This window comes from Camelus bactrianus, chromosome 4, assembly GCF_048773025.1.
Source record: "Camelus bactrianus isolate YW-2024 breed Bactrian camel chromosome 4, ASM4877302v1, whole genome shotgun sequence".
NCBI classification, from domain to species: domain Eukaryota; kingdom Metazoa; phylum Chordata; class Mammalia; order Artiodactyla; family Camelidae; genus Camelus; species Camelus bactrianus.
This window is the reverse complement of record NC_133542.1, coordinates 77,989,416-78,015,439: the sequence shown is the minus strand read 5'-3', so window position 1 is coordinate 78,015,439 and position 26,024 is coordinate 77,989,416. Positions and strand designations below refer to the sequence as shown.

General features: G+C 56.9%; 1 protein-coding gene across 9 annotated transcripts in view; it reads right to left on the bottom strand.

The window, feature by feature from the left end:
- CACNA1B (calcium voltage-gated channel subunit alpha1 B) overlaps positions 1-25,237 on the bottom strand; it is a 173,343-nt gene extending 148,106 nt beyond the window's left edge. For all 9 annotated transcript variants that reach the window (XR_012506676.1, XR_012506679.1, XR_012506677.1 and 6 more), the window contains exons 1-3: positions 24,825-25,237; positions 23,762-23,868; positions 20,163-20,302 (exon numbers count right to left, since the gene is read on the bottom strand). Coding sequence is in view for 5 of the 9 variants with exons in the window: in XM_074362846.1 (XP_074218947.1) it covers positions 20,163-20,302; positions 23,762-23,868; positions 24,825-25,107 (530 nt within the window). In the remaining 4 variants the exon portion in view is untranslated. The remainder of the gene's footprint in view (positions 1-20,162; positions 20,303-23,761; positions 23,869-24,824) is intronic.
- Between the last annotated feature and the right edge of the window lie 787 nt (positions 25,238-26,024).

The following is a 26,024-nucleotide window of genomic DNA, read 5'->3' as shown; positions in this document are numbered from 1 at the left end:
CTGTATTTACTCTAAGTTGCTGCATATACAATACTTACGCACTTAAGAAGGTCTAGTTATCATAAATTCATAAATGAAATGTTACATGTTTTACATTAACTTCTGAAATGGAATAAAACACTACTTAGTGTCTCCTTGAAAGTGATTGTTAAAAATTGCACAAACGTATAACTATAACTTAATAAGCTGAATCTTTAAAAAATTACTATTTTCCCTGTTTCGTTGAGAAATCACTGACGCCTGTCCCTGTGAAGGTCTAAGGCACACAGCATGGTGGTCTGACTCACGTGGTTGTGAGTGGCACCACAGGAGGCTTCGCTGACATCCGTCATCTCTTGTAGATGCGAGAGAAAGGAAAAGTCCCCTGTGATGGGCGCTCTCAGGACCTGCTCTCTCGCCGGCCTTCCTGTAGACACACCCAGTGGTGGCCGCAGCCGCCGTGCAGTCCGCCGTCCGTCACCTCCCCGGCTCTTATTTCTCTTACAGCCCGAAGCTTGTGCGCCTTGACCACCGTCCTCCAGCTCCCCTTCCCTTGTCCCTCCCCCGCCTCTGGTGACCACAGATCTGATCCCTTTCTCGATGAGTTTGGTGGGGTGGTTTGCTTACAACAAACCACCCCACCACATATAAGCACAGTATTTCTATTTCTAGTTCTCTGTCTGACTTTTTTCCCGTAGCATAATGCCTTCAAGATCCATCCATGTTGTCACAAATTAAATCTAAAATTTCTTTAAAGAACTAAATTTTTGGATTTGTAACTTAAATAAATTGAATGATGATTTTTTAGAATTTACAATAACTTCTGAGCAATATTTTCTATGCACAGAATCAGCTCTCAAGAGCACCAAGAAGCCCACATGTACATGAAGGGTTTCCTTTTAAATCAGATAATAAAATAAGAATTACTACCATAATTCTCGTTTCATCTTATTTCAAGAGTTCTGGCTAACGTACCAGAATGTGACTAAGAACTAAGGAAGGAACAGATAAGGTGACTATTTCTGGAAGACGACGACAGAACTCCCAGGAACTGGGTCAAGGGCGGAGTTCCTCCAAGTGCCGTCCCAGGACCTGGGAGCCAGCAGCCGTGTGCAGTGCGGGCCCCGCCCGACCTCTGCGGGCGGGCTCCCCTGCAGGCTCTGACGCCCACTCAAGGCGGGGGACCCGATGGCCAGAAGCATCAGCTTAAACACCGTTCTGCAGGTTTGCGAGTGCCACCCCCTCCGACTTCCACAGAGGACGGAAAGCAGCACACAGACTTACAAGAAAAGTACAACACAATGAGGCCAAAAGCAATTACAGGAAAAAAAAAAAACAAAACAGGCACAGAAAAGCAATCTTCAGACATTGTCATCACAGTGCTGAGAAATCTGGGCTGGAAAAATCGCACTTGGCTGCAAGCCCACCACCATCAATCAGCAAGAGCAGCCCAGCTCCACCCGGAGCGCCGGCAGCAGGCCCAGCCCGGGCCGGGCGAGCACCGGGCCCCAAAGCCCCAGTGCGACCAGGAGGGGCCGGTCCGAGAGCTGGTGAAACACGCACCTCGGCAGAGTGGCATCAAGCACCAACCACGGAGGCGTCACTTTAAACTGAGAGTATCCTAAACAAAGAAAACTGCAAAACCTCGTCTACAAGAAGGGGAGGACCGCGTGCACACCAAGACTCACGCTCCTCCCCGACGGGCAGACAAACACGCATTCCTAAGCCCTGGTTCCCCACAAATCAACCGAGGGTCTCGATGACTGAGACAACACCGCAGAAGGAGCCCTTCGAACTACGACAGAATGATTTCAGAATTTGTCTGGAAAACCAAACAGGCAAAAAGCTTTAAGAAAGGTGTGGAAAAGAAGAGCAAAGAGCGGAGGTCCTGTTTCCGGAGACGCCGAGATGTCGCGCTGAGCTCAGCAACGGGACCACAGGCCAGATGGGTTCACGCTGAAAGGCAGAAACAGCCTTTCAGCACAAAGCACTTCAGTATGTGGAGAGGAAGCTTAACCAAATGACGGGAAAGTGCAGGGGTTTTAATGATTTACAGAGGAAATAAACTGTCCTCCAACTTCCAGGATTTGTCCCAAGGAAATAATCCGAGGTGGGGCACAGAGGGAGGCACGTTTTCCGATCTTTTCTATAAAAGCAAAATCGGGAATAATTGTTCACCAGGAGGGGAACGGCGGAGGAACCATCTCCAGAGCCCACTCAGCTGTGGGCGGTGCGTGCACACTAGCCCCGGGGTCCCTGCACATCTGCACGCGGCAGCCTGCCCGTGACAGGAACCGGATGCACTGCATCCCGGGGGTGTGGTGCCAACTGCGGGTTTTTAAGACCTACCCATAAGAAAAGCCTGAAAGAAAGAGCTCGAGGACCGTGGCGTGATGGGTCATTGTTTTCATTCTTTCCCACAGGAGCATTTTAAAGTGAGAAAAACCAGTATTTTTTACTTATACAGAAAAGAAAAATGTGTATTCTCCACTGAAATTTTAAAAAATAATAAAATAACTTTGAGGTACTTTAATGAAATATGTGGTACTAAGAACAATAACAAAAAGGAAATCATAGCATTCATCCTTGTGTTCAGCAAGGACTTGCCGGGCGCCTACTGCTCCCAAAGTCTCAGGTTCGATGGAAACCCTGGAAAGCCATCCTGGAGGCCAGCCGGGAGCGGGGCGGGGACTCCTTCCTTCCGCGTCCGCGCCCAGCCGCACCTGGTAGGAAGCACGAGCCGGTGAACGCCAGCACAGCAGCCCCGAGGCCTCCGACACTGAACACAAAGAGCCCACACACACGTCACATGGGAAGCACAGCTCAGTAACGTGTGAGCGGGCCCAGGCCATGAGTCGTGGGAACAGAAAGGTGAAACAGCCGTGAGGCCGGGCTCTGCACCCAGCTAACCCCCAAGGGCTTCACAAGCGCAACATCCAGTGAAGGCAAAGTCGGCATGAAACCAGACTCAAATGGAACTGGTGGGAATGCAAACTAATACCTCTCCTCTGAAAGCAACATGGCAAAGCGGAACGCTTTCCGTCAGTCCACTCTGAGAGCCTGTCCCACCGAAACAACAAAAATTAAGAAACCGAGTTTACAAGGACAGGCATCCCACTCCTGAAGTTAATAAGGCCAAGGAGAAGCGTCTCCGTGCTCAGCGGCAGAGAAGCAGCAGGGAGCAGAGGCCCGGGGGTCCGGCACACAGGGCCGGACGCGTCCAGAGTGACACTGGAAGAATCCACGTACAGCACAGCGAAACTTAAAGACGTCAAACCGAGTGAAAGAAGCCAGACACAAAGGGCCACGCGGCGCACGAAGCACCCAGAACAGGCAAATTCAGAGACAACAAGTAGACCAGCGGTTCCTGGGGGCCGGCGGGGCGGGGAGGGGCTCGGAAGGGGTTTCATTCTTGAGGTGACAGGAATGTTCCACAATGAGGCTGCAGTGACGGTTCCATAGCTCTGAGGACACTAGAAACCACTGACTTGTACACTATAAAAGGGTGAGTAAACTGTGAATTTCACCCAACTATGCTGCTATACCGAACAAAAATGTGAAGTGCACATTTTTATGCGAGTTACGATTACAATATAGAAAATACTCAGGAACTCGGGCCCCTGAGCACACCCACACCAAGCTTGTGACCACCGTCAGCCCCGGCCCCAGGCCCAGGCCACCCCTCACACGGAGCTGCAGGGTGGAAGGTCGTGGCCTGGGCCTGAGGACACACAGCCCCTTGGGCACATGAGCACCCAGTGTGGACCCCAGGATCAGGGACACACTGCCGGGACCACAGACACAGCAGCCACCCCTTCGGGAAGTCCCACTCCCATGGGCTCCCGAGGTGGATGGGCACCCCCAGTCACACGAGTGCAGGGCAGACGGGACCCCTCCCCTAACCCAGGCACCCAGCCTCGGGGGGCCCCCCTGGGTCTCTGGAGCCGCATATCCTACGTACTGGCTAGAGGCTCAGCCTGCCCTTCAGTGTGTTTTATGATGGGGAGGGGTCGGCCTCCGCCTACCCCCGAAACCCCGGCCAGCCTGGCAGCTCGTCCTGAGGCTTCCATCAAGTCCAGCGAAGGGAGAGAGACAGGACGACCACATGTGTCCAGCTACTCAGGACAGCCTTTGCTGGGCAGCGGAGCCAGCACAGTTGCTGCAGGCATCCCCTGGACTCTGGAAAACACCTCAGTTTGGACAACAACTCAGCAAGAAGGGTCTGGAGTGCAGGTGCCCCCTCCCCTTGGAGACATCGTGATCAGCTCTGGCTCCAAGCCGGCCCCATCCCTGCTGGGGCCCAAGCAGGATGCATTTCAGTGGCGCCACTCAGCCCCCCTCAGGGAGCTCAGGCCCTGCCAAGCCGGGGCTGGGGAGCCACGGCCTCTCCACCCTGACATGAGCACCTGGGCTCGGAGACTCAGAAGAGGCACCACACCTGCACGCCGGTCCCTGGCTCACAAGGGGCAGGTGGGGTTCTCCAGGCCAGGCCCAGTAGGGTGGGCGCCCCAGCCCAGGGAGACCCAGGGGCTGAGTGGCAGAGGCAGGAGCATCTCCAGGAGCTGCTCTGTCACTGACTCTGGGTGTTGGTTCTTGCCCAGGAGGCTGCTGGCGGTTGCCATGGAGACAGCCTGCAGCTCTTGGCCAAAGACGCCTCAGCCTCCTCCGTCCTCCCCTACCCCACCTCAGCCCTGAACAGAGCATGAGGCACGGGTCCAGGGCCTCTGGGGCCCCACATCCCTGCACTGGAGGCCCTGAGCCTGCTCCAAAGCCATAATACGGAGGAAGAACTGAGGTTCAGAGAAAACATCCGACTGTCCAGGCTCACAACCCAAGAAAAGGTGGGGCTGGGACACTACCCAGTGCCTCATGCCCCACAAGGTGACAAATTCTGACTCACATGGAAGTCAACCTCGCACAGAACAGAAGTGGTCACAGTCACTGCCCGAAGCACAGGACGGCACAGCCACGTGTGAGCACCCTCCCCAATCCCTCCCATAAACTGGGCTACAGGATGGGCGGGGGGCCACACAGAGTGCACAGCAAGGACTCCAGGCCCCAAGCTCCTTTGGGCACAGGGGGTGACCACTGTAGGGCTGTGAGAAGACGTCCCCCCAGGTGGACGTCGCATCCTTAGGCCGGCTGAAGTGCTCTGTCCAGTTTGAAAGAGGTCTTTGGCCAAGTGCAGCAAAGCTCTGACCACTGAGGTCACCGTGACCCAGGATGCCCACTCCCAGCAGCCGTGGAAACCCCAGCAGGAAGTGCCTCCAGGTCACTGCCATCAGACTCTTCATTGTAGAGTAAATTTTACTCCTTGTGCGTCTCTTGAGAGTCAGGGTCGCAGTGGTTAGGAGCCTGGACTTTGGCTCAGCTGAGCTGCAATCCCCACTGGCTCCTGCAGGACAGATTTCTGAGCCTCTCTCAGTTTCTAGTCTGTAGAGCGGGGTGTTCCCCTCTTCCTGCTTGTGAGGTCAAGCAGGGAGCCTGGACTCCTCCCCAGCACACAAGTGGTGAGGCGGAAGGCCCCGGTCCCTTCACAGGGCAGGATCGGAGGCCCAGCTAGAACAGGTTTAAGTAAGATGTGTAGTGTCTCCAGAAAACAAGTGGAAACATCCAGCTTTCAATCAAAACTCATTCATCAAAAAAAAAACAGGCAGATCTCAAACTGAACGAAAAAGATAATCAACAGATGCCAACACAGAGACGACAGAGACGTTGGAATTACCTGACAAAGGTTCTGCAGCAGCTATGATAAAAGCGCTTCCACAAACAACTGCAAACATGTTTGAAACCACTGAGAAAAACAGAAAGCACCACCAAAGACATAAAGACGGATCAAGTGAAAGCTCACACCTGAAAGACGCAGCCCCCAGCGTGCAAAGCCGGGGGGACGGGCCCCACTGCAGAGCTGGCTCCGTGGGCTGAGTCGCAGCGAAGCAGAAACTGCCCCGCGGGAAGGGCAGGGGGAGGCAAGGCTTCACGGTGGAGGAGGGGTGGGGGTGGGGGGAGGGCGCCTCCAGGACTCACGGGACTACAAAACACACCGGAATCCCAGGGAAGGAGAAGGCAGTGGGGCGGAAAAGCACCCAAAATATAACGGCTGAAAACCTCCCAAATCTGGCAAGAGACTTAAACCCACAGAGTCAAGAAGCTGAGCGAATCCCAAACAGAATAAACTCAAAAATATCCACTAGAGATGTTACAGTCAAACTTCTGAAAACCAAAGACAAAGGAAAAATCTTGATTGTGAAAATTAGAAATTTGGAAAATGAAAAAAATTTTTTAGGTATGGTAACGTCATTGTACTTCCACAGGAAGTCCACAGTGTCCTTATTCTTGGAATATTAGGGGCAAAGCTTCATAATACCTACAACTTTTATATGGCCCAGCAAAACATGTAACACAGGAAGAAAAAAGACGACAAAATTAAAATTTATTGAATTTAGGTGGAGCATGTGCATCGTTCATTGTACTCCCCAACTACCCTCTGAAAACTTCCATAACAAAAGTGGAGGTATATATAAAAGTTGAGAGTAGCCAGAGAAACACAACACCTTACCTTAAGGGAAGACCATTCAAAGGACAGTGAATTGCTCATCATAAGCCACGTGTATCAGAGGGAAGGGGCACAACATTTTTAAATGCGGAAAGAAAAGAAGGGTCAACCTAGACATCCATACCCAGCAGAAAGATCTTTCGGGGATGAAGGAGAAACTAGGACATTCCCAAACAAAGAAACACTATGAGACTTTGTTACCAATAGACCTACCCTTAAAGAATGACTAAAATAAGTTCTCTAAATATAAAGAATATGACGGGAAAATAGGAATCACTGACCATAAGGCAGGAAGAAAAATGGAAAGAATAATAATATGAGTAAATACAATACAATTTCCTTAATTGTGTTTTCTAAATGGTGTTTGTGGTTGACACAAAAATTACAGCATACTCTGATAAAGTTCGAAACACATGCAGAGGAGCTATTTAAGATAATGACATTATAAGTTGGGGAGGGCAAAGGGACATGAGTTTGATAAGATTTCTAAACTTCACTCAGACTGGTAAAATGACACCAATAGACTGGAGTAAGTTATGCGCACACTGCAATATCTAGCACAACCACTAAAAACCCTACACAAGAGAAACACTTAAAAATACTACAGATAAATCAAAACGGAGCTCTAAAATGTGTCCAAGTAACCCAGAGGCAGGCAGGAAAAAGAAATCAGAGAAGTGAAAAAACAGAGAACTCACATAGAAACAAAAAATAAAATAGTGGACTTAAGCCCTAACAGAGCAATAATTCTATCATGTCAATTCTATTATGTGGAAATGGTCTAAATAAGCCAAATAAAGGACAGACTTGGCATAAGTGGATTAACAAACATGACCCAACTATAGGCTGTCTATAAGAAGCTCACTTCTAACATGATGATACAGGCAAGTTGAAAGTAAAATTTTTTTAAAAAGATATATTGTGGTGGATTAATCAAAGAAAAGGTGGAGGGACTGTTGTAACATCGATAAAGCAGACTTTAGAGCGAATGAAACTACCAGAGACAGAGGGACATACGAAAATAAAATCTACCAAGAAGACACAGGACTCCTAAATGTGCTCAGGCTCACCTCAGATACACTGCGGGTCCGGTTCCAGACCCCGTGGTTCCAGCCACGGCTTTATCGTGGTAAAGTCAGTTGTGCAAGTTTGTTTGGTTCCAGTGCGTGTAAAAGTATGTTTACACTATACTAAAGTTTATGACGTGTGCAACAGCATTATGTCTAAAAAATGTACATGCCTTAATTATCAAATATTTTATTGCTAAAAAATGCTAACCATTGTCTGAGCCTTCGACGAGCTGTAATCTCTTGGGAAGTTTTGAAATATTGCAAGAATTAACAAAATGTGACATAGAGACACAAAGTGAGCCAACGCTGTTGGAAAAATCATGCCAATAGACTCAATCAGTACAGGGTTGCTGCAAGACTTTGGTTTGGAAAAAGTGCATTATCTGCGATAAAGTGAAGCTCAATAAATGAGGTGTGCCTGTATGTACTCAACAACAGAGCCACAAAACATGTGAAGCAAAAACTAATAAAACTGAAAGGAAAAACAGACAAATGCACAATTATAAATGGAGACCTCAGCGGCCCTTGACAACTGACAGAGCAACCAGACAGAAAAACAGCGAGGGTACAGAAGAGTATCGCACCTTCAACAAACAGGATCTACCCACATCTACAGAACACGCCACACAACAGCAGTAGCAGTGTACACGTTCTTGCCAGGCGCCCATGAAACATAAAGACAGACCATCTCTTAAGCCTAAAATAAACCTTAAGGAATTTAAAATACTCAAAAGCACAGAGTATGTTCTTTGGCCGCATGAAATCCACTAGAAATCAACAACAGAAAGATACTGGAAAATCTCCAAACATTTGGAAACAAAACAACACATTTCCAAACAATCCATAGGTCAAAGAAGAGCCTGAAGGAAAATTTAAGAACACATGGAACTGAATTAAACCGAAAACACAACATGTTAAAATGTGTGAGACACAGCCAAAGCGTGCTGAGAGGCAGATTTAATATGCTACGTGCACACACCAGAAAAGAGGGATGTGATCTAAGTATAATCACTATTCTAAGCTCTCACCACAAGAACAGAGGAAAAGAAGAGCAAAACAAACCCAAAGCAAGCAGCGTGCAGGAGATAATAAAACAAGGGCAGAAAGAAGTAAAAGGAGGGGGAAAAAAGAAAGAAAGAAAATCAGTGAAACTAAGAGCTGGTTTTTTGAAAGATCAATAAATTCGACAAACTTCTAGCAAGACTAACCCTCCCCCTAAAAGAGGAGGAGGTTGCGAGAGAAGAAGTAAACACAGGAAGCGAGACAAGGGCCACTACCACAGGCCCTGCAGATGCCAAGAGGGCGGCGAGAGACTGCCATGGACAGCCCCACACACAGCTCGGCGACTCAGACGACGTCCTCAGACACACAAGAAAACCCACAAACTACCACAACTCGCCTAACAGGAGATATATAATCTGAATACCCCTATAGCTGTTAAGGAAATTGAATCCATAAGCTTGAAACTCCCAAAAAAGAAGTCTCCAGGCCCAACTGGATTCACTGCAGAATTCTACCAAACACTTAAAAAAGAATTCACAGCATTTTTACACAATGGTTTCCAGGAAACAGAATGAGGAAGGGAGCCCTTCCAAATCCATTCTATGAAGCTTGTACTACCCTGATAGCAAAACCATGCAAAGATAGTATCAAAAACCAAAAACTACATACCAATAGCCCCCATACATACAGATGCAAAAGCACTCGGCAAAATGTTAGCAAATACAATTCAGCAGTACATAGAAAGGAGTGATACACCATGACCACGTTTGATCCAGGAATGTCAGTCTGGTTCAATACCCAAAAACCAATCATTGTAATCCACCATATTAACAGGCCAAGGAAGAAAAGGTCACGGGGTCACATCAGTGCAGAAGAGCTTTTGATGACATCTGACACTGACACGAAGAAATCTGACTCATGTCAAAAACTCTCAGAAAAACAAGAATAGAGGGAACTGCCTCAACTTCATGAAGAGCATCAATAAGACCTACACAGACACTGCACTTAATGGGGAGGGTCCGAATGTTTCCCTCCTGAGATGGGAACAAGGCAAAGATGTCCACCCTCACCATTCCCATTCAGGTTAGTACCAGAGGTCCTGGTCAGGGTAACGAGGCAGAAATGGAATTCAGAAAAGGCACACAGATCGGAAAGAAAGAAAGAAAGCTGTCCCTGTTTGCAAACGACACACTTGTCTACCTAGACACTTCCAAAGACTCTTAAAAAAAAACAAAAACAAAACAAAACAAAAAAACTCCTGGAGCTAACAAGTGCATTCCGCAAGGCTGCAGAATTAAAGATCAACATACAAAAACATACTGTTTTCTATACACTAGAAATGGAGACGTGGACACTGAAGTTTAAAATACAATACTATTTGTATCCATGAAAAATAAAAGTAAAGCTTAGATACAAACCTAACAGAACATGCACAGGACTTGAACCCTGAAATAAGGTCTGCATAAATGGAGAGACATACCATGTTCATTGACTGGAAGGATCAACATAGTAAAGATCAATTCTCTGGAAATTAACATACAGGTTTTATACAATTCCTATCAAGATTTTGTGTATATATTGACAAGTTAATTCCAAAACTTATATGGAAGCAAATAAACAAAAATATTTTTAAAGAAAGTTTGTGTTTTTTTTAAAAAAGGGTGAAGTGGGAGGAATGAATCTGCCCAGTTTCAAGACTTACGTCGTTACAGTGATCAAGACCACAAGAAACCCTGGAGGGGCGGACACAGAGATCCATGACAGCAGAGACCCACACAAACATGCCCAGCTGATTTCTGACAGGGCACAAAATAATTCAACAGAGGAAACACGGCCTTTTAAATAGCTGGTGCTGAAGCAACTAGACACCTGCGTGCAGAAAGAAAACAAACCAAAATCCCTCCGCCTAAACCTCACTCCTATTACAAAAGTTAAGTTCAAATGGATCACAGACTTGCGTGCAAAATGTAGAATAATAAAACCTTCAGGAAAAAAGCAGGAGAAACTCTTCATGACCTAGGGCTGGCAAAGCGTTCTTAGACTTAAAACCACGAGCCCTGCACATAAAAGAAAACTACGGATGAATTGTACTTCATTAAGATTTAAAACTTTTGCTCTGCAAAACGTCCCTGTTACAAGGAGGAAAAACAAGCTACAGACTGGGAGATAATCGAAAAATACCAAACAACCCAGTTAGAACCTGAGCAGAATATGTGAGCTGACATTTCAACACAACAGACACAGACGGCAAGTGAGCACACAAGCTGTCCAGCATCACAGGCCACTAGGGGAATGTAAACCAAAACCGCCGTGCTGCATCACTCCATGCCCATCAGAACAGCGAAAATGAAAAACAGGGACGCCACCAGACAGCGGCGAGCATGCAGAGAAACTGGACTGTTCATTCTTTGCTGGTGGGAATGTAGAAACGTGTAAAATGGTACAGCCACTCTGGGTAACAGTTTGGTAGTTTCTTTAGAAACCAAACATGCGACTGCAATATGGCTCAGTAATTGCACCTCTGGGCGTTCATCCCAGAGGAGTGGAAACTTATGTTCACACAAAACCTGTGCAGGACGTGCAGCGCAGCCTTGTGGGTGGTGTTCAGACACCGGGAACAACACACGTCCTTCAACAGGTGACTGGTGGAGGAGACCACAGGCAGGGAAGAGCGCAGCCAGGGACACGTGCAGCAGTCGGACTCCACCACCCTCAGAGGGCTACCCTGCGTGCACAAAGCCGGCCCCCAAAGGGATGACTCCATTTATACAGTGTTCTTGAGGTGACAACGTTATGGACACGAGCCTGGATTGTGGCTGCCAGGGATTAAGGAGCGGTGAGGTCGCAGGGCTGTGGGACCAGCTGCGAAAGGGCAACAGGCAGGGTCCCGGCGGGGGTGGTCTGTGCCTGGGCTGCTGATGCCGACATCCCGGCTGTGAAATTGCGCTGCGGTTTTACAGGACGTTACACTCAGCACTCTCTCTCATACTGCGAGTCTACAATTAGCGCGGAATAAAATATTTAACTTTTTGTGAGGGGATGTTACTAACAGCAGCTAGCTGGGGACGCCTGTAGGGTGAGCACATGAGGAGAGCGGCCAGCACGCGGGGAGCTTCACAGAAGAGTCGGCTTCTATTTGTCACCCCCCTTTTCACGTCTCAGGAGCTCCCGCTGCCCACCTGCCTCCTCCCACGGCCCTGGGCTCACACTGCCTGTGTGCCCAGGCCGTGGACCCGGAGAAGCATGAGTATGTGACCACCTTGGAGGAAAGCCCCTCACGGAGACCAAATCCAACCCCCAGGAGCAGGGGCAGGGCCAGAGGGCAGCTGGGGGTGGCCAGGCGTCTCCCGAGCAGGTGCCTCTCGGTGTCCCACATCAGCCTGGTGTTTCGGGGCTGGTGGGTCTCAGATGGCGTCCCAGGGGAGACGCTGTGCCCAGCACTGATTAGCTCTCACTTCCTGCTCATCTCGGAGGCCATCCCCACCCTCCACATGGCTTTCTCAGAACCAGGGCCTGAGGCAGCAGATGTGGGGGAGGCGGGGGGGGGTGCCCTGCCGGAGGCTCCCTCAGGGATTCCCTCCCTTGGACAGGAGGCTGCACCACGCCCAGGGCCTCCCCTGCCTCCTGCAGGCTCAGCAGTGCCCTACCCCAGGCTGGTCCGGGCTGGAGAGGGTCTTGGGGTGGGCGGGGGCCCAGGCCATCCTCAGTGCTTGACGATCAGGAGGAGTGAGAGAGGACCATAGTCAGACAAAGGGCGAGTGGAGAGGGAAGGATGCTGGATTCTGCAGACATTTAACCTGAGCCCACAACATGCCAGACACGGCAGACCGGATGCCCGGACCAGCCACATGGCACCCTGCACCCACAGGCGCCAAGGCCGGATCCTTACTCTCCAGTGGGATTTCAGCCCCACAGGACCTGCCCTACACTGGGCATCAGCGCACTGTGGAGAGGGCCAGAGAGAGGCTAGTCCAGAGGAGCCTGGAGTCTGACCACCGTCTGCCATGGACTCAGCGGTGTCTCCCCAAATTCCTCTGTGGAAGTGCTAACCCCCCAATGGAACTGTATTTGGAGATGGGGTTCTTGGAAGGTAAGTGGTTAAACAAGAACATATGGGTGGGCTCTAATGTCACAGGACTGGTATCCTGTAAGAACAGGAAGAGACACCAGAGACCTGTGTCTGCACAGCAGAGCAGCCACGTGAAGACCCAGGGAGAAGGCGGAAGAGAGTCCACCTAAATCAACCTTGTCGGCACCTTGACCTTGGACGTCCAGCCTCCAGACTGGGAGACTGTAAACATCGGCTGTTTCAGTCCCTGACCCCGGCCGTGGCGCTCTGACGGACGCAGTTCTCCAGGGGAAAGTCTGTCAGCAGAGGGACGGGGAAGCCGTGAAGCAGCCAGGAGGGAAGCCTCTAGGGGCGGGAAACAGGCAGAGAGGCCAGCCAGGTGGAGAAGAGGATGTGAGCTGAGAAGACAAACCCACGTCCAGCAGGGACTGGAGAGCCCAGCACCCCTCTGGCCGGACAGACAAGGGCTTGGGCTCCTGTTCTCCGGGGAGAGGGTGACACTGCCGGGAGTGATGGGGGCTCCCAGAATGCCGCCCCAGGGATGGGGCTGAGACCTGGAGAAAGGAGGCGCATAGTGGGGCAGCAGCAGGACGGCTGGCTGGTGAGGACAGGACACCCCAGGCAGCTGTTACAGGTGGCCTGCAGGGAATCTGTCTGACAAGCAGCTGGGATGGAAAACGGCCCAGGAGTGAAGCAGTGGGCAAGGGCGGGGCTCAGGGTGGAGAAGAGCCCAGGAGCCGGGGAGGTGGGGAGCACCAGTGGGGAGGTGGATGAGCGGCAGGGAACACTGTCCCTCCAGCCTGCATCTGCTCTCCCAGCTGCTTCTCCAGGCTAGGGACTGGCTTTGGCTCCAGGCCTAGTAACACAAGAAGACATTAGCAACCATTCTCACCTCAGTGTGAATTTGCAGCTCATGGCTCACCAGTGTGATGTGGGGACAGGGAAGCAGCCAGAGCTGGGCAGGAAGGGAAAATCCAAGGCCCAGCCGAGCCCAACTCCACCCAACAGCTGCAGGTGTATCCACCACCCACCGTGAAGGCTCCCGCCCTCAGCCAGCAAGAACCTGACCTCCTTTGACCTCTGCAGGTCCACCAGGCACAGAGGCACAGATAGCAGGCCAGGCTTGGGATCCAGTGGGCACTGGGCTGCAGCAGCCCCAGGGCCAGAGCACCGAGGACCAGAACCCCCGGGACAGCTCAGCTGAGCTCTAGGTCTGAGGCCGGGCGGCCCGGACTCCCTCTCCTGCCCAGGATCGCCAGGCCCTCGGCGCTGGGCGGGTGGGGGCTCTCCCTCAGCCACGTCCCTCCACACGTGGAGTGGGGTCCACAGGCAGGACCCCCCTGCCCCCAGCCAGGAAAGTGCAAAGAACCCTAAACCAGAGAAAGCAGCGGGTGGGGAGCAGGAGAGCAGAGACACAGAGAGCAAGCAGGGGACTAGGCTGGTCCTCACTAAACACCCAGCCGGAATCTGCCCTGCCCACCGGCTCATGAGTTACATAGTCTAGCACGGGGCTCAGCCTGTCCCCAAGGACTGAGCAGCCCAGTGGGAGGCTACTGTGAGGAGGGAGACACTGGGGGCTGGGCACCCTGGGAGTAGAGTTCTCAACCACACCGCCGCACAGCAGAGCTTGCAGAGCCCTGTGGCCAGACCCGCTCAGAATCATCAGCGATGCCTCACGGACGCTGCTCAGAGGGACCCCAACCTCAGACCCCCAGCAGTGGGGGTCCCGACAGCCTCCCTCTGCTGCCCCAGCAGCCATCTGTCAGGGCTCACTCCCTCCCCCGTCCCAGCCATTTCTAGCCTCCGTTGGGGATGCAAAGAAAGCCCAGCAACCCCCAACCTGACCGGGCACCGGAGGGCCAGCCTGCAGAATCACGGCCACAGGACGGGGAGAGCCCACGTGGAGCTGGCTCTGGGATGGCCACGACGTTGCTCCAGAGCCCACGCTGGCACACGCGCCGTGCTCAGCCCATGTGCAAGCCCAGTGTCGCTGGTCACGCACATACGGTGTCTCCTGTTACTTCAAACGAGGTCACCCTACAGTCGGTTGTGTAGTCACTGGCCACCCATGGTAAGGCAGAGTTCCTGGTTTCCATGTGGACGGTGTCACTGGTCACCTTGGTCCACACCTGCTGGACCCCTCCTGCCCCGGGGCGGCGCCCTCCCCGGAGCTCTTGGGAGCTTTCTGTCACGGTGTCCACCAGGCCTCCCGGGAACCCGGAATTGGGAAGCAGGCCTGTGTGCACGCCCTAGGGCAGGCTGCCCTCCCCAGGCAGCTCGCAGCCCACAAGCCCTCTTCTTCCCACAGGAGGCCCAGTCCAGGGAGGGAGGACCCTGAGCTCTAATTACACGTCCTGGAAAGAAATCCCAGTTTAATTTGGAGTGAAATGAGCGGCTGTGGTTGGAAATGTCCCCTTGGGGAGCCACCTGCCTGAGCCAGGACACATCTCTCCACGGTCCCTGAGGAACCTCCAGGCTGGGGCCAGGACGGGGCAGGGACACTGGGGGCCTCTGCGCCCCAGATACTCTGGGGCTCTCTGCCAGCAGGAAGAGGTCCCTGAGGTCTGAGGGAACCCTCCCCAGCCCCAAGTCCCAGGTGGAATCAACCCGTCAGGACCAAGGTGGGCTGGGGGCTCCTGAGGGACTTGGGGGGGGTGGCGACAGGATTTGGGACACACGTGGGTGGTTACAGATGGGGTAGACACCTGTGTGCCACATGCGGGGTGCCAGTGGGCTTCCTGTGGACAATCAACCAGGCCAGCACTTCCTCCAGGCCACCTGGGCCAAGCCCCCACGGCCACCACCCGGGTCACTGTTCCCCGTGGTCAGCTCTCCAGCCGGTGCGGCCCCTGACTCACCGCAGGCCGCAGCCTCCCCGCACCTCCACCCTCAGCCCTGCCCAGGATTGGGAGGCCCACTGTCCTCCTGCCTGCTCCTCTGCACAAGGTGTTCCTTCAAGACCGTCCCTGACCCCAGAGGAACCATCCTCCCTGGCCCTCTGCTCCTCACTGCCCTCACTGTTCCGTCTCCCCAGGGAGGCGGCCGCCGCGTCCACTGCTGTGTCCCCAGCAACCAGAGCACTTGACCAATGCAAAGGAGAGGATGGACGGCCAGCCAGCTGGTCAAGGGGTGGAGGAGGGAAGGTGAACAGAGGAGCCAGAGGGAAGGCGAGAGGCGGGGATGTGGGTGGAGGGGTCCCTCCCTTCTCCCTCCTCCCACCCTTCCGTCCCTTCCCCCTCCCTCCTGTGCCCGCCCATCAGCCTCCACCCCCTCCCACCCCCCACCCCAGCTGCGGGGCTTCTGGCCTCGGTACAAGCACAGCCAGAGGCTCCTGCAGCACCTCCTCTCTCTCATCTGCCGGCCCCACGCACACTCAGCCCATCCTCCCACCGCCCACTGTCACAGAGGGACCAGCGTGGACTCTGGGGACCCTGGATCCCACCTCCCCGCCAGCCACCGGGAACTCCCTCAGGCACGGTCTGCGTCGCCCGTCCGTCCTCGCCTCCTGGACCACGTGGGCCCACTTAACGAAGCCCGTCCGCCCCTCCCCTCCCTCCTGCCACCGCCCAGTTCTCTGCCCACTCCCTCCGCTCAAAACCCCCTCAAAGGTGGCGGAGCTGCCACGGGTGCTCACCACCACCCCGCCCGTTCCTGCTCTCGGCAAGAGCCCTCCACGTGCGAGTCGCCGGCCGCCACTCTCGACTGTCCATCCTCCCCCCTCTTCTGCTCTTCCTCCCAGGAACACCGTCCACGTCCACTCTGCTGCCTCCCCACCCACCTTGCTGCCAGTCCCAACGTATCAAGTCAGGGGGCCCTGGGCTCCATCATGGGCAGCTTCTCCTCCAAACTCCCCGCTCCCCAGGGGACCCTGCCTGGTCTCAGGCTCCAAAGGCCATGGACACACCTGTGCCCTGGTATTGACACCTCCAGCCACCACCTCTCCCCAAACATCTAGGTGGCTCACCACCTCATGTCCTTCAAAGGTCACCTCACTCCTGAGCCTTCTCTGACCACCCTACGCCAGGCAGCAGCCTCCCAGCCCCCACTGTGTCCTCCTTTACCCGGATTCTGTGTGGGAAAATGAGTGCCGGTGCCCTCACTCTCACCTACCGAGTGGTCTCCGCGCACATCTAGCCCCAGGCCGTGGAGACCTGCCCTTGCCCAGCATATTTTCAGGGCCGAGGGCAAAGGAAACAGCCTGGAAGCCCCAAATATGACACTTAAGCGCTACGCCCAGTTACAAGGAGGCTCTGGGTACTAAGAGGAACAGGGCAGAGCTAGGCAGGCGTCCCAAGAACACAGCCCACAGGGCAGGGCCGGGGGTCCCGGTCACCACTGTGTCCTCAGCACCCGGCAAAGGCGCAACAACTCTGAACAAACACGTGACCACCGAGCGAGGAATGAGTGGGGAAGCCAGAAGGGGCAGCTCGAGTGGCCAGAGGAACGCGCCCGCTGCACCCCGACCCCGCGCCCAGGCTGAGCTTCCAGGCCCAGCTGTGAGGCTAAGAGGCTGCCCTGATGTGGGCTGGGGCCCTGGTCCCGCCCAGGGCACCACCCGCCACCTACATGCCAGCCTCAGAGGCAGAAGGGACCCCGGCTGGCCTCGGGGGACAAGTCGGGCTTCACCAGGCAACAGCACCTCCCCCGCCAGTCTTCCCCTCCCACCACCGGCCTCCAGCCCTCTGAGTGCCAATTAAATAAGCCCTAATTAAAAACAACAGAGTAATGAGAAATAACACCCCCAGCTATCCACAGGGACCTCAGCTCAGCAGGGGCTAGGGTTAGGGCTCTTCCCTGGATTCCCCACCAGCCAGCACTCACCCCAAAAAACGGACCAGGGCCCCCTCCATCGTGCACCCACACACATACACGCGCGCACACGTGCACGCATACACCCATGCACACACATACAAATGCACGCACGTACACACTCACACACAGGTTCACAAGTCTGTGTGTGTCACGAGCAGAAGCAACCAAGCAGCTCCCCCATGTGACTCTGGGCAGCATGTGCCCACCCCCTCAACACAGGTCACCCTCCCCAGCTGAAGGCAGGGTGCGGGAGAGGGGGCCTGGGAAACATCGGTGCCACATCCCAGCCTCCTCCTCCTGCAGACACAGAAAGAGCAGAGGCTCTGTGACCCAGACGAAAGACACGAAACAGGCAGAAAGCAGAAAGGGACAGAGGAGGAATGAGAGAGGAAAGAGAGAGAGAGAAACAGACATGGAGGGAAAGAAACAGACACAGAAAAGGCGAAGAAGAGATAAAGGGTCAGACAGGCGGAGGAGGTCAAATGTGGCGACAAAGACCAGGAGAGTGAGTCAGGGAGGCGGCAGGGAGAGTGGGCGGGGAGGGGGAGAGGCCCCCGTGAACAGTGAGGAGGTGGGAGCAGGTGGAGAAACAGGAAAAGAGACGGACTAAGGGCGGGTCTCCAAGGCTGGGTCGGGGCCGAGCCAAGGTCTCAGGACCTTGGGGCCCTCCTGCCGGAGCGCCCAGGTGAGCCCATCCTACTCGTCTGGAGCCCGGGGGCCAACTGGCCAGGGAGAGCCGCACCCTCAGGAGGTCCCCCCAGCCCTTCCGGAGGGACTGGGCCCCCTGGACCAGGAGTCAGGAGGTGCTGGCTGGAAGACCCAGGGGTCCTGCCAAGGGGTCGGTGGGGTCTCCTGCCTCCCCGCCTAGCTCCCAGCGGCCCACTCAAGCCTGAGGACAGCACCCCAGGAGGCAGGGCCCCCCCACCCGCCCAGCTCCCAGGAGGCTGACGCTTCAATAACCCATTAACCCAGCAGACGCTCCATGACCTCTCCTGGGGTCCTGCCCCGAGCCACCCTGGGGACGCCCTGAACAGTAGGACACCATTCTTGCCCTCAGGGACACATGTCTAGAGGGAGAGAGATGTAAACAGCCAGCAGGCTCCCCGACAGCTTACACTGAGCCCACTGGATCTGGGGTGGGGCACCCTGCCCCTGGGGAGCTGACTCACCGGGCCCCCACCAGCAACACCAGCAGACCTCAGAGGGCTTTCTGTAAAGGCCCCAAATTCGCCCAGCTGCGGGCAGGGAGCGCCCCTGGCCAGCGGCAGGTGTGGACGGAGCCCTGCGCTGCAGAACCATGACCCAACAGAAGACTTCCCCACTGCCTTCCCCTCTCAGCCAGTTGGAAAAAATGGAAGAAAATCAGAGAGTTGCCCAGAAAATCCATTCTATCCGATTTTAGAGGTGCCCATCCCATCAGAGCTGGTGACAGGCTGGAGCCACAGGCCCAAAGACCGAGAGGAAAGCAGGGGCAGGCGGGCCCACCGACAGCTCCGTCATCTCTCCAGGGAGTGACTCTGAGGACAGGGCCACCTCAATTCTGGTCCGGGCACCTCTGGGCAGGGCCAGGACAGGGCAGGTCCTCATTCAGGAGCCCAGAGACCACTTAGCCAAGTCTGTTTATCCTCACGAGCAGGGAGCCTGCAGAGGCTGGAGCCCCAGACCTGGGGCTTCCCCATCACCCCCTCCCTCCCCTGCCTTCAGCCAAACCGTCTCCGCACACATCCCCACCCACACCAGGCAGCACAGGACGGAGGCCCCAGTCACAACCAGGGCTTCTCCCTTGGAAGGGGCATTCTGGGCTCCCTGGTCTTGGCTCCCAGCCTCCGTGAGACCACAGGGCCCCAGGAGGAACAGCGGCAGTCCCGCAGGGTGGGGCCCCTGGGCCTTGGGCTGTGCAAACAGGTTCTGTGGGGCCAACTCCCTAGGCACTCACCTCCATCCCCCCCAAGCCGGGGCAACATCAGCTCAGCCCGGCCTCAGCCTATCAGCCACTGAAACAGGGCAGAGACCCTTTAGTACCCATCATGTAGTTTCCACCATCAGGCAGGTGCAAAGACTGAGGCCTCAAAGGCAGTGGGAGGGGGGCTCCATGATGAAGAGCAGAGCGTTCTCCCCACACCCCAAACCCGGCCCATCCCAAATCGACTTTCCGGATCTCTTGGATTGTTTGGGAATCACAAGCTGGTGATCATCAGGGTCCATCTGAGAAGGAGAGTGGGGGAAGGGTGGGACACACCAGTTAAGCACCTTCCTGGAACCAGAAACCGTGACAAGACACAGGCGCAGCCTCGTCCAAGCTCAGCCCCAGAGCCCCAGGAAGACGCGAGCCGGCGAGCCCTCCAGACAGGAAATGCAGGCGCACAAAAGTGACTCCCAGGTCATGGGTCGACAGAAGCAAGGTTGGAGCCCAGGGTTTCCAAAATAAGGCCCAGGGCCCTCACCCACCCTAGGGGCCTAGCCACAGCACAGTGGTCCCTCGGTAAGCTTTGCCCCAGGACAGAGCACGGCCAGTGGTCCTTCAGCAAAGGTTGCAGCTCAGGCACCTCCTGGGGAGAAACAGTGCCCGCCCCGCCAGCAGCCACCCTGTGAGGACCACCAGGACATCAGGGCCACGGCGTGGACACTGCTGCCCGCCCTGCCCCATGCAGAGTGCCCGCGGGCCAGCACCCACCCTGTGAGGACCACCACGAAGTCCATGACATTCCAGCCGTTGCGCAGGTAGGAGCCCTTGTGCAGCACGAAGCCCAGGGCGATGATCTTGATCCCGGCCTCGAAGCAGAAGATGCCAATGAAATAGGGCTCCGTGTCATCCTGGGGAGAAGCACAGAGCAAGGGTCACTAGCGCCCAGCACACGGCTGGCGAGGGCCCCACGTCTGCTGTGCCAGCTCCGACCCCCCGACCCAGCCATGGGGCCCACCGACTTCGGCTTGACACTTCCTTCATGGGCCTGTCTGCTCGCTGTCAAGTCCCCGCAGCAGGGAAGGTGGCCCTGTCCCCACAGCAGGTAACACCTAATCACGATGGGGCGGGGCTCCCAGCTCCAGAAGCCCTGGCAGGGTAAACTACAATGTGGGCTTTCCTGTATGCACTGGGGCGGTTCCAGTCACAACGCCCCGTGTGCGTCACATACTGTCACCGTCCCCATGCTGGAGAGAATGGAAGCACAGAGAGGCCAAGGAACCGAGCCAGAGACTCCCAGCTTGTTAGAGGCACAGAGGTGACCTGGGTCTGATTCTGGGCGCTACCCCCAGCCTGGATGGCACCCCAGCCCCTGCAGCACAGCCCAGAACCCACTCAGCCATTCAGCACACATATTCTGGTTAATCAAAGCATGTGAGTCTTGGTGGGAGCAAATACAGCTGGGCCTCAGAGAGCCTCTGAGGGTGAGGCACTAGCTGTGTGGCAAGGAAAGGAATTCCAGGCAGAGGGAACCATATGAGCAAAGGAAGGGGGTCAGGAGTGGGTCGTCTCCCGTTCCTCCAACCTGTCAATCAACAAACAGAGAACCGATGGGGGTGGGGGGGGCCTCTCGTTCTGAGCAAGGTGGGGACAAGCTGTGTGCACCAGTCACACAGATGGTGTGGTACATGACTGGGCACCACACACTTGGGGAGAATGGCAGGCAGAGCCCCGGGAGCCAGACCACAGTGACACAGGTCAGCGTGGGAAGCAGCCTGCATGGAGACCCCGGACACCTGCGCTCCAGGGCTGCTGCTCTAAGAAGTGGATGAAGGGGTGCTGGGAAGGTCCTGCCCTCGGGACTAGGGGAACCCAGGAGGACTTGCCCTTCAGAGGCTGCTCCACCAGAGAGGGGCCCTGGGACTGGCTGCCCGGGGCTGCAGGGGAGGGGAGGGCCCGGCTGGCTCCCTGTGGGTGCCACCAGTTCCCACTCAGGACTGGCAGCCTGTGCCTCCCTCCCCAAAAAGCCTGCCCTCCAGGGCTCTCCCGTCCGACCTGGGCCACCCCCGCCCAAAGCTGACCCGCAGCAGGGCAGGGCGGAATCTGCCGCCCCAGGGGCCCAGCCTGTGTCCTACTACCCTGATGCTGTCTCATGTCAGAGAGCACCCCCCGGAGGCTTCTGGTCTGGTAGAGTTGGGGGTCCCCTCTCCGCAAGAGAAGAGGCTGCGGACCACCTCGTGAGTAACAGCTGGGCCTCAGCAAGCAGATGCTTATAGAAAGCCTCTGGACGGAAAGGAGAAGAGCAGCCAGGAGATGGGGCAGGGCCCCTGCCCACATCCCTCCCCTCATAGCTCTTCCCCCAGCCCCACCCTTGACCGCCCTCAGCTAAGGGGCTGAGGGGGCCAGAGTGAGGCTGCAAGCTGGGGCTCCAGGAAAAGGCCACTTGGGAAGCCCCCAGAGACAGGGGGCTGTGGAGACCCTACCCCAAGCCGGCTACACCCCACAGCCCCCTCCCAGCAGCAGCCCCTCAGCCTCAGGCCTGAGCCCAGCCCGCTGCTGCCCCCGCCATGTTCTGGCCTTCTGTCCACTCTAAAGGCCTCCAGCCTGTGCCTGCACACAGGACAGGGATCAGTCAAGGGTTCCTCAGGCCTCCAAGCACATTCGCTCGCTTTCCCAGTGGTTCAGCCCCCAAACCGCCTCCTGCACAAAGCAAACCCTCCCTGACCTATGGAGCAGGAGCTCAGACCTGGCTGAATGCGTAGCTGGCTTACTCAAGCTCGGACAGGCCCGAGCTGACTGCTTGTACACTGGCCTCCCTGCCCCACCCCACCCCCGCCACTACCCCTTGGCCTGGTTCCCTTTGGCCCCACCCCTGCTGGACCTCCTTGGAAAAATGACCACGCCCTGTGGCCTGGCAATCGAGGCTCCCTGCCTGAAACCCCAGTTCTCTCTCACCCTCTTCCCTGGCCTGCAGAGTGGACACCTTCCACCAGCACGCAGCAGGCAAGGGGCCCATGTTACCAGCCGGAACCTGGGGCCCAAAGAAGCCAAGTGACCCAGTCTGGCTCCACACCTGGGCAAGAGTCGAGCACAGGGGCCACGCCCACTCTGCTTGGTGGTGTGTCTGTGCCGCTGCTGCTCACACTCCCTGCTCCGACCCCCACAACAGAAACCCCTCCTGGCTTCCTCATGCGCGGAGAAACGACTTTTCAGTGAAACCCCTGGTCTCCTGGCTGTCACGTCTGTGCTTTCTTGTGGTGCCCCACCCAGCTGAGAGCAGCCCCAGGGCAGCTTTACTCTGTCTCCCCTTCCCCACCCCTTGACCGGGAGTTCAGGGCCTGTGCAGAGCATTGAACAGGCTCTGTTTTTATCCCCGCTGAAGTTGGGGAAAGGAGCGGGGACAGGGTCGGCCGCTAGCCACGGTGTGGGGAAGAGGGATTGGCCTCTGGGTGCCCATGGGGCAGTGGTTTCTCCTGAGGGACCTCAGGACCTCCAGCAGCTCTCCAGCCAGGCCCCAGGCCCCTTCCAGATCCCTGCACCTGCTTTTCCTTCTCTCTGCTTTGAAGCTCAGTCTCTCAGGCCCACAGGAGCCAACACCAAGCCCAGGCAAAGGGGCCAGGGCAGCGGGGGTGGCTGGGGGCTCACTTTGGAATGGGGCCCACCTCCTTGAACACCACCCTTCCCTGTGCCCCAACTCTCCAGGGACCCTGACCTGGTGCCCTGACTCCCGCCACTCTGAACTTCAAAAGGGGACACCACCGGGGTCTGTGCAGCTCTTGGCAGGAGTCGGTGAAGACGACTCAGGATGTTTGGGAGGAAAGTCCGGGAAGGAGCGCCGCGCATGGGAAGGGGCTCCAGGCAGAGCCAGAGAAGACAAGCCAGAAGGAGAGGCTGACAGTCCCTAGACTGGGGGCTGCACCGCAGAGGCCGAAGACTGTCACAGCCCTGCAGGGAAGGGTGGGCGGCCAGCCCACCCCCATTCACAGAGCCTGACGTTCCTTACCCTGGGCCATTACGGATCCCCACCCCCACACCCCAGCTCTAGCTCCAAGTTTCCTAGATCAAGGCCTAAGGCTGTGGACAAGGAGGGTGTAAGGGTGGCTAGTGGCATTGGGCAGAGCAGCTGCTGGCTAAAATGGCCTCTCTCAGGCCACCCTTCCCCATCAGGGCTGAGCTGGCCACCCCCCACCCCGCCCCTTCAGGGAGGTATTAGCTGCCCGGGTTCTATCTTTTTCCTCCACTGAAGGAGACAGGAGCTGCCCAGACCACCCTTCCAGGCAGCTGCACTCAGTCACAGATCCTAAGGGGTCTCCGAGGCAGACAAGCTGCCGCCACCCACGCCCCGCCCTCAGGCCCGCCACCGCACTCACCAGCCGCTCAGACATGGGCGTCTTGTCTCCGTCAGGGAGGTGCTGCTCCAGAGCCAGTACGATACAGTTGGCGATGATGGTGGCCAGAATCATGTACTCGAACGGAGTGCGTGGGTTAAGGACAGGCCAGGAGGCGCCAAAGAGGAGAGGCCAGGAGGCCAAGGCCGACAGCGCGCAGTGCTGCAGCCAGGCCGAGGCCGCCTCCGGAGGGGCCGAGAATGGCCGTATCAGGAGCCCACTCCGCCCTTCCCGCCCTCATCCTAGGGGGCCGCCACGAGGGACGCCTCCGCAGTGGCGGCCGCCAGCCCCTCCGCAAGTCCGAGCGGCCGTCAGCACCGCGGACAGCGCCTCCTCCGCGGCTCCGCCCGGCTCCCGCGCCCCGAGGGAGGGGGCTGTGCGCCCCCCGCGCAAGGCTGGAGGAAGGACCTCGCGCAGGCGCACACTCCAGCCTAAAGACACACGTAGCCACATGTACCTACACAGGCACGTGAACATACATGTACCGAGAGTGCCGAACGCACGCACGCGCAGCACCGGGTTCATGCTATGCCCGCACACACACGCAGGCACCTGCAGCCAGGCGCGCGCACGAGCTCGCGTCCACGGGATGCTCACACCTACACAGACGCCGAGTCGCCCTCGGGTGCCCTCCAGGTTAGCCGCGCGCTCTGCACCCTGACAGAAGGAACGAAGGAACAAGCCCAGGGGCAGGGGGCTCCGCCCAGCGTCCACCCCGCTCCTGCGGTTGCCACCACCACAACCACACACACACACACACACACACACAGAGACACACACGCGCGCCGCGCGCCGAGAGGGCCCAGAGCCCCGCCCCGCCCCCTCCTCGCGAAGCCGACCCGATGCGCCTCTCCCCAAGGCGCACCCTCCTCCAGCCCCGGGAAAGATGGCCACTGGGCGCCGCACGCGACTGGCCCCCGCCCCGGCCCCCTGCCCAGGCCGCCCCTCCCAGACCCGGCGGGGCGCGGACACCGCGCCCGTTCCCCGTCCCGGCGACCTCGGGCGGCCCCCGGCCCCCGCCCGGCCCAGCCCCAGGCAGGATATGGCCACTCGGTGATGCGCTTGGCGTATTTGCGGACGACGTTGTCCTCGCTGAAGACGAAAAGCGAGCGATTGACGGTGAAGCAGTTCTGCTTGACCGGGATGGGGTTGTACAGCGCCATGGTCCGCGCGCGCTGCGCGATCGATTGCTTGTAGAGGACCCGCTGGCCCGGCTGCAGACCCCCCGGGCCCGGGCCGCCCGCCCCGCCAGCCCCGCCGCCCCGGGCCCGCTCTCCGCCGCCGGTGCCCCCATAGCGGCCGCCCAGCTCGTCCCCGAAGCGGACCATGGCTCCCGGGCGCTGCGCGCATCCCCCGGCCCGGAGGCCCCACGGGGATGGGAGGGCGCGGGGCGCGCCTGGCGCTCGGAGCGGAACAGCCGCGGAGCCGCCGGATCTACACCGGACCTCGCCCGGCCGGCCGCCGCCGCACCCGTCTCCGCCGCCCGCACCACGCCCTATAAGGGGCCAGTCATGTGGCAGCGCCCGGCCAATCCGCGCCAGCCCCGCCCGCCCGGATCCCGCCCGCCCCGCTCCCAGTCGGCCGCCCCCGCCCTGGCCCCGCCGCCGGTCCGGCCGCCGGCCCTCCGGGCTGCGCCTCGGCCTTCGGGTCCTCCCCGGCTGCGCGCAGGCTGGGCGGGAGCGGCGAGCGTGCGCTCTTCGCTCGCCAGGCTCGGGCCTCGGGCCTCGAGCCCCAGCCGGGCGCTGGCCAGATGCTGAACTGGGCGGCTGAGGCCAGGAGCTGGGCGGGGCTGGGAGACCTCGACGGCTTGCTGAGCAGCACAAACGAACCCCTCCTTTCCCCTCAGGAGGCATCACCAGCTGCCAGACGCTGGAGCCCAAAATGAGGAGGGTTAGGCCCCTTATTCCCCACGGTTCTTTCCACACTTCACTTCCCCCAGCAGCAACATCCTCAACTCCCCTCCCCCTCGCTGGTGACCACTGGCCTTTTCCAAGAAGATGCTGGCTCCCGGGCCCTCTCCTGCCATCTTCCCTGGGCCTTCAACATCCGTATAAAGGATGCTTTCAACTCCCTGGTCTTGGATTTTCAGGATGCTCAGTCCTGTCCTAGGGTCCCTCCACGCTCAACCAAATCCAAGACCTTCCCATCAGCATACACTGAATCAGCTCCAAAATTCAATTCAGAAATTCCTGTGTTCCACCATTCCTTTTGTAAAAAATTTGAAGAGAACCTGTTGTATGCTATT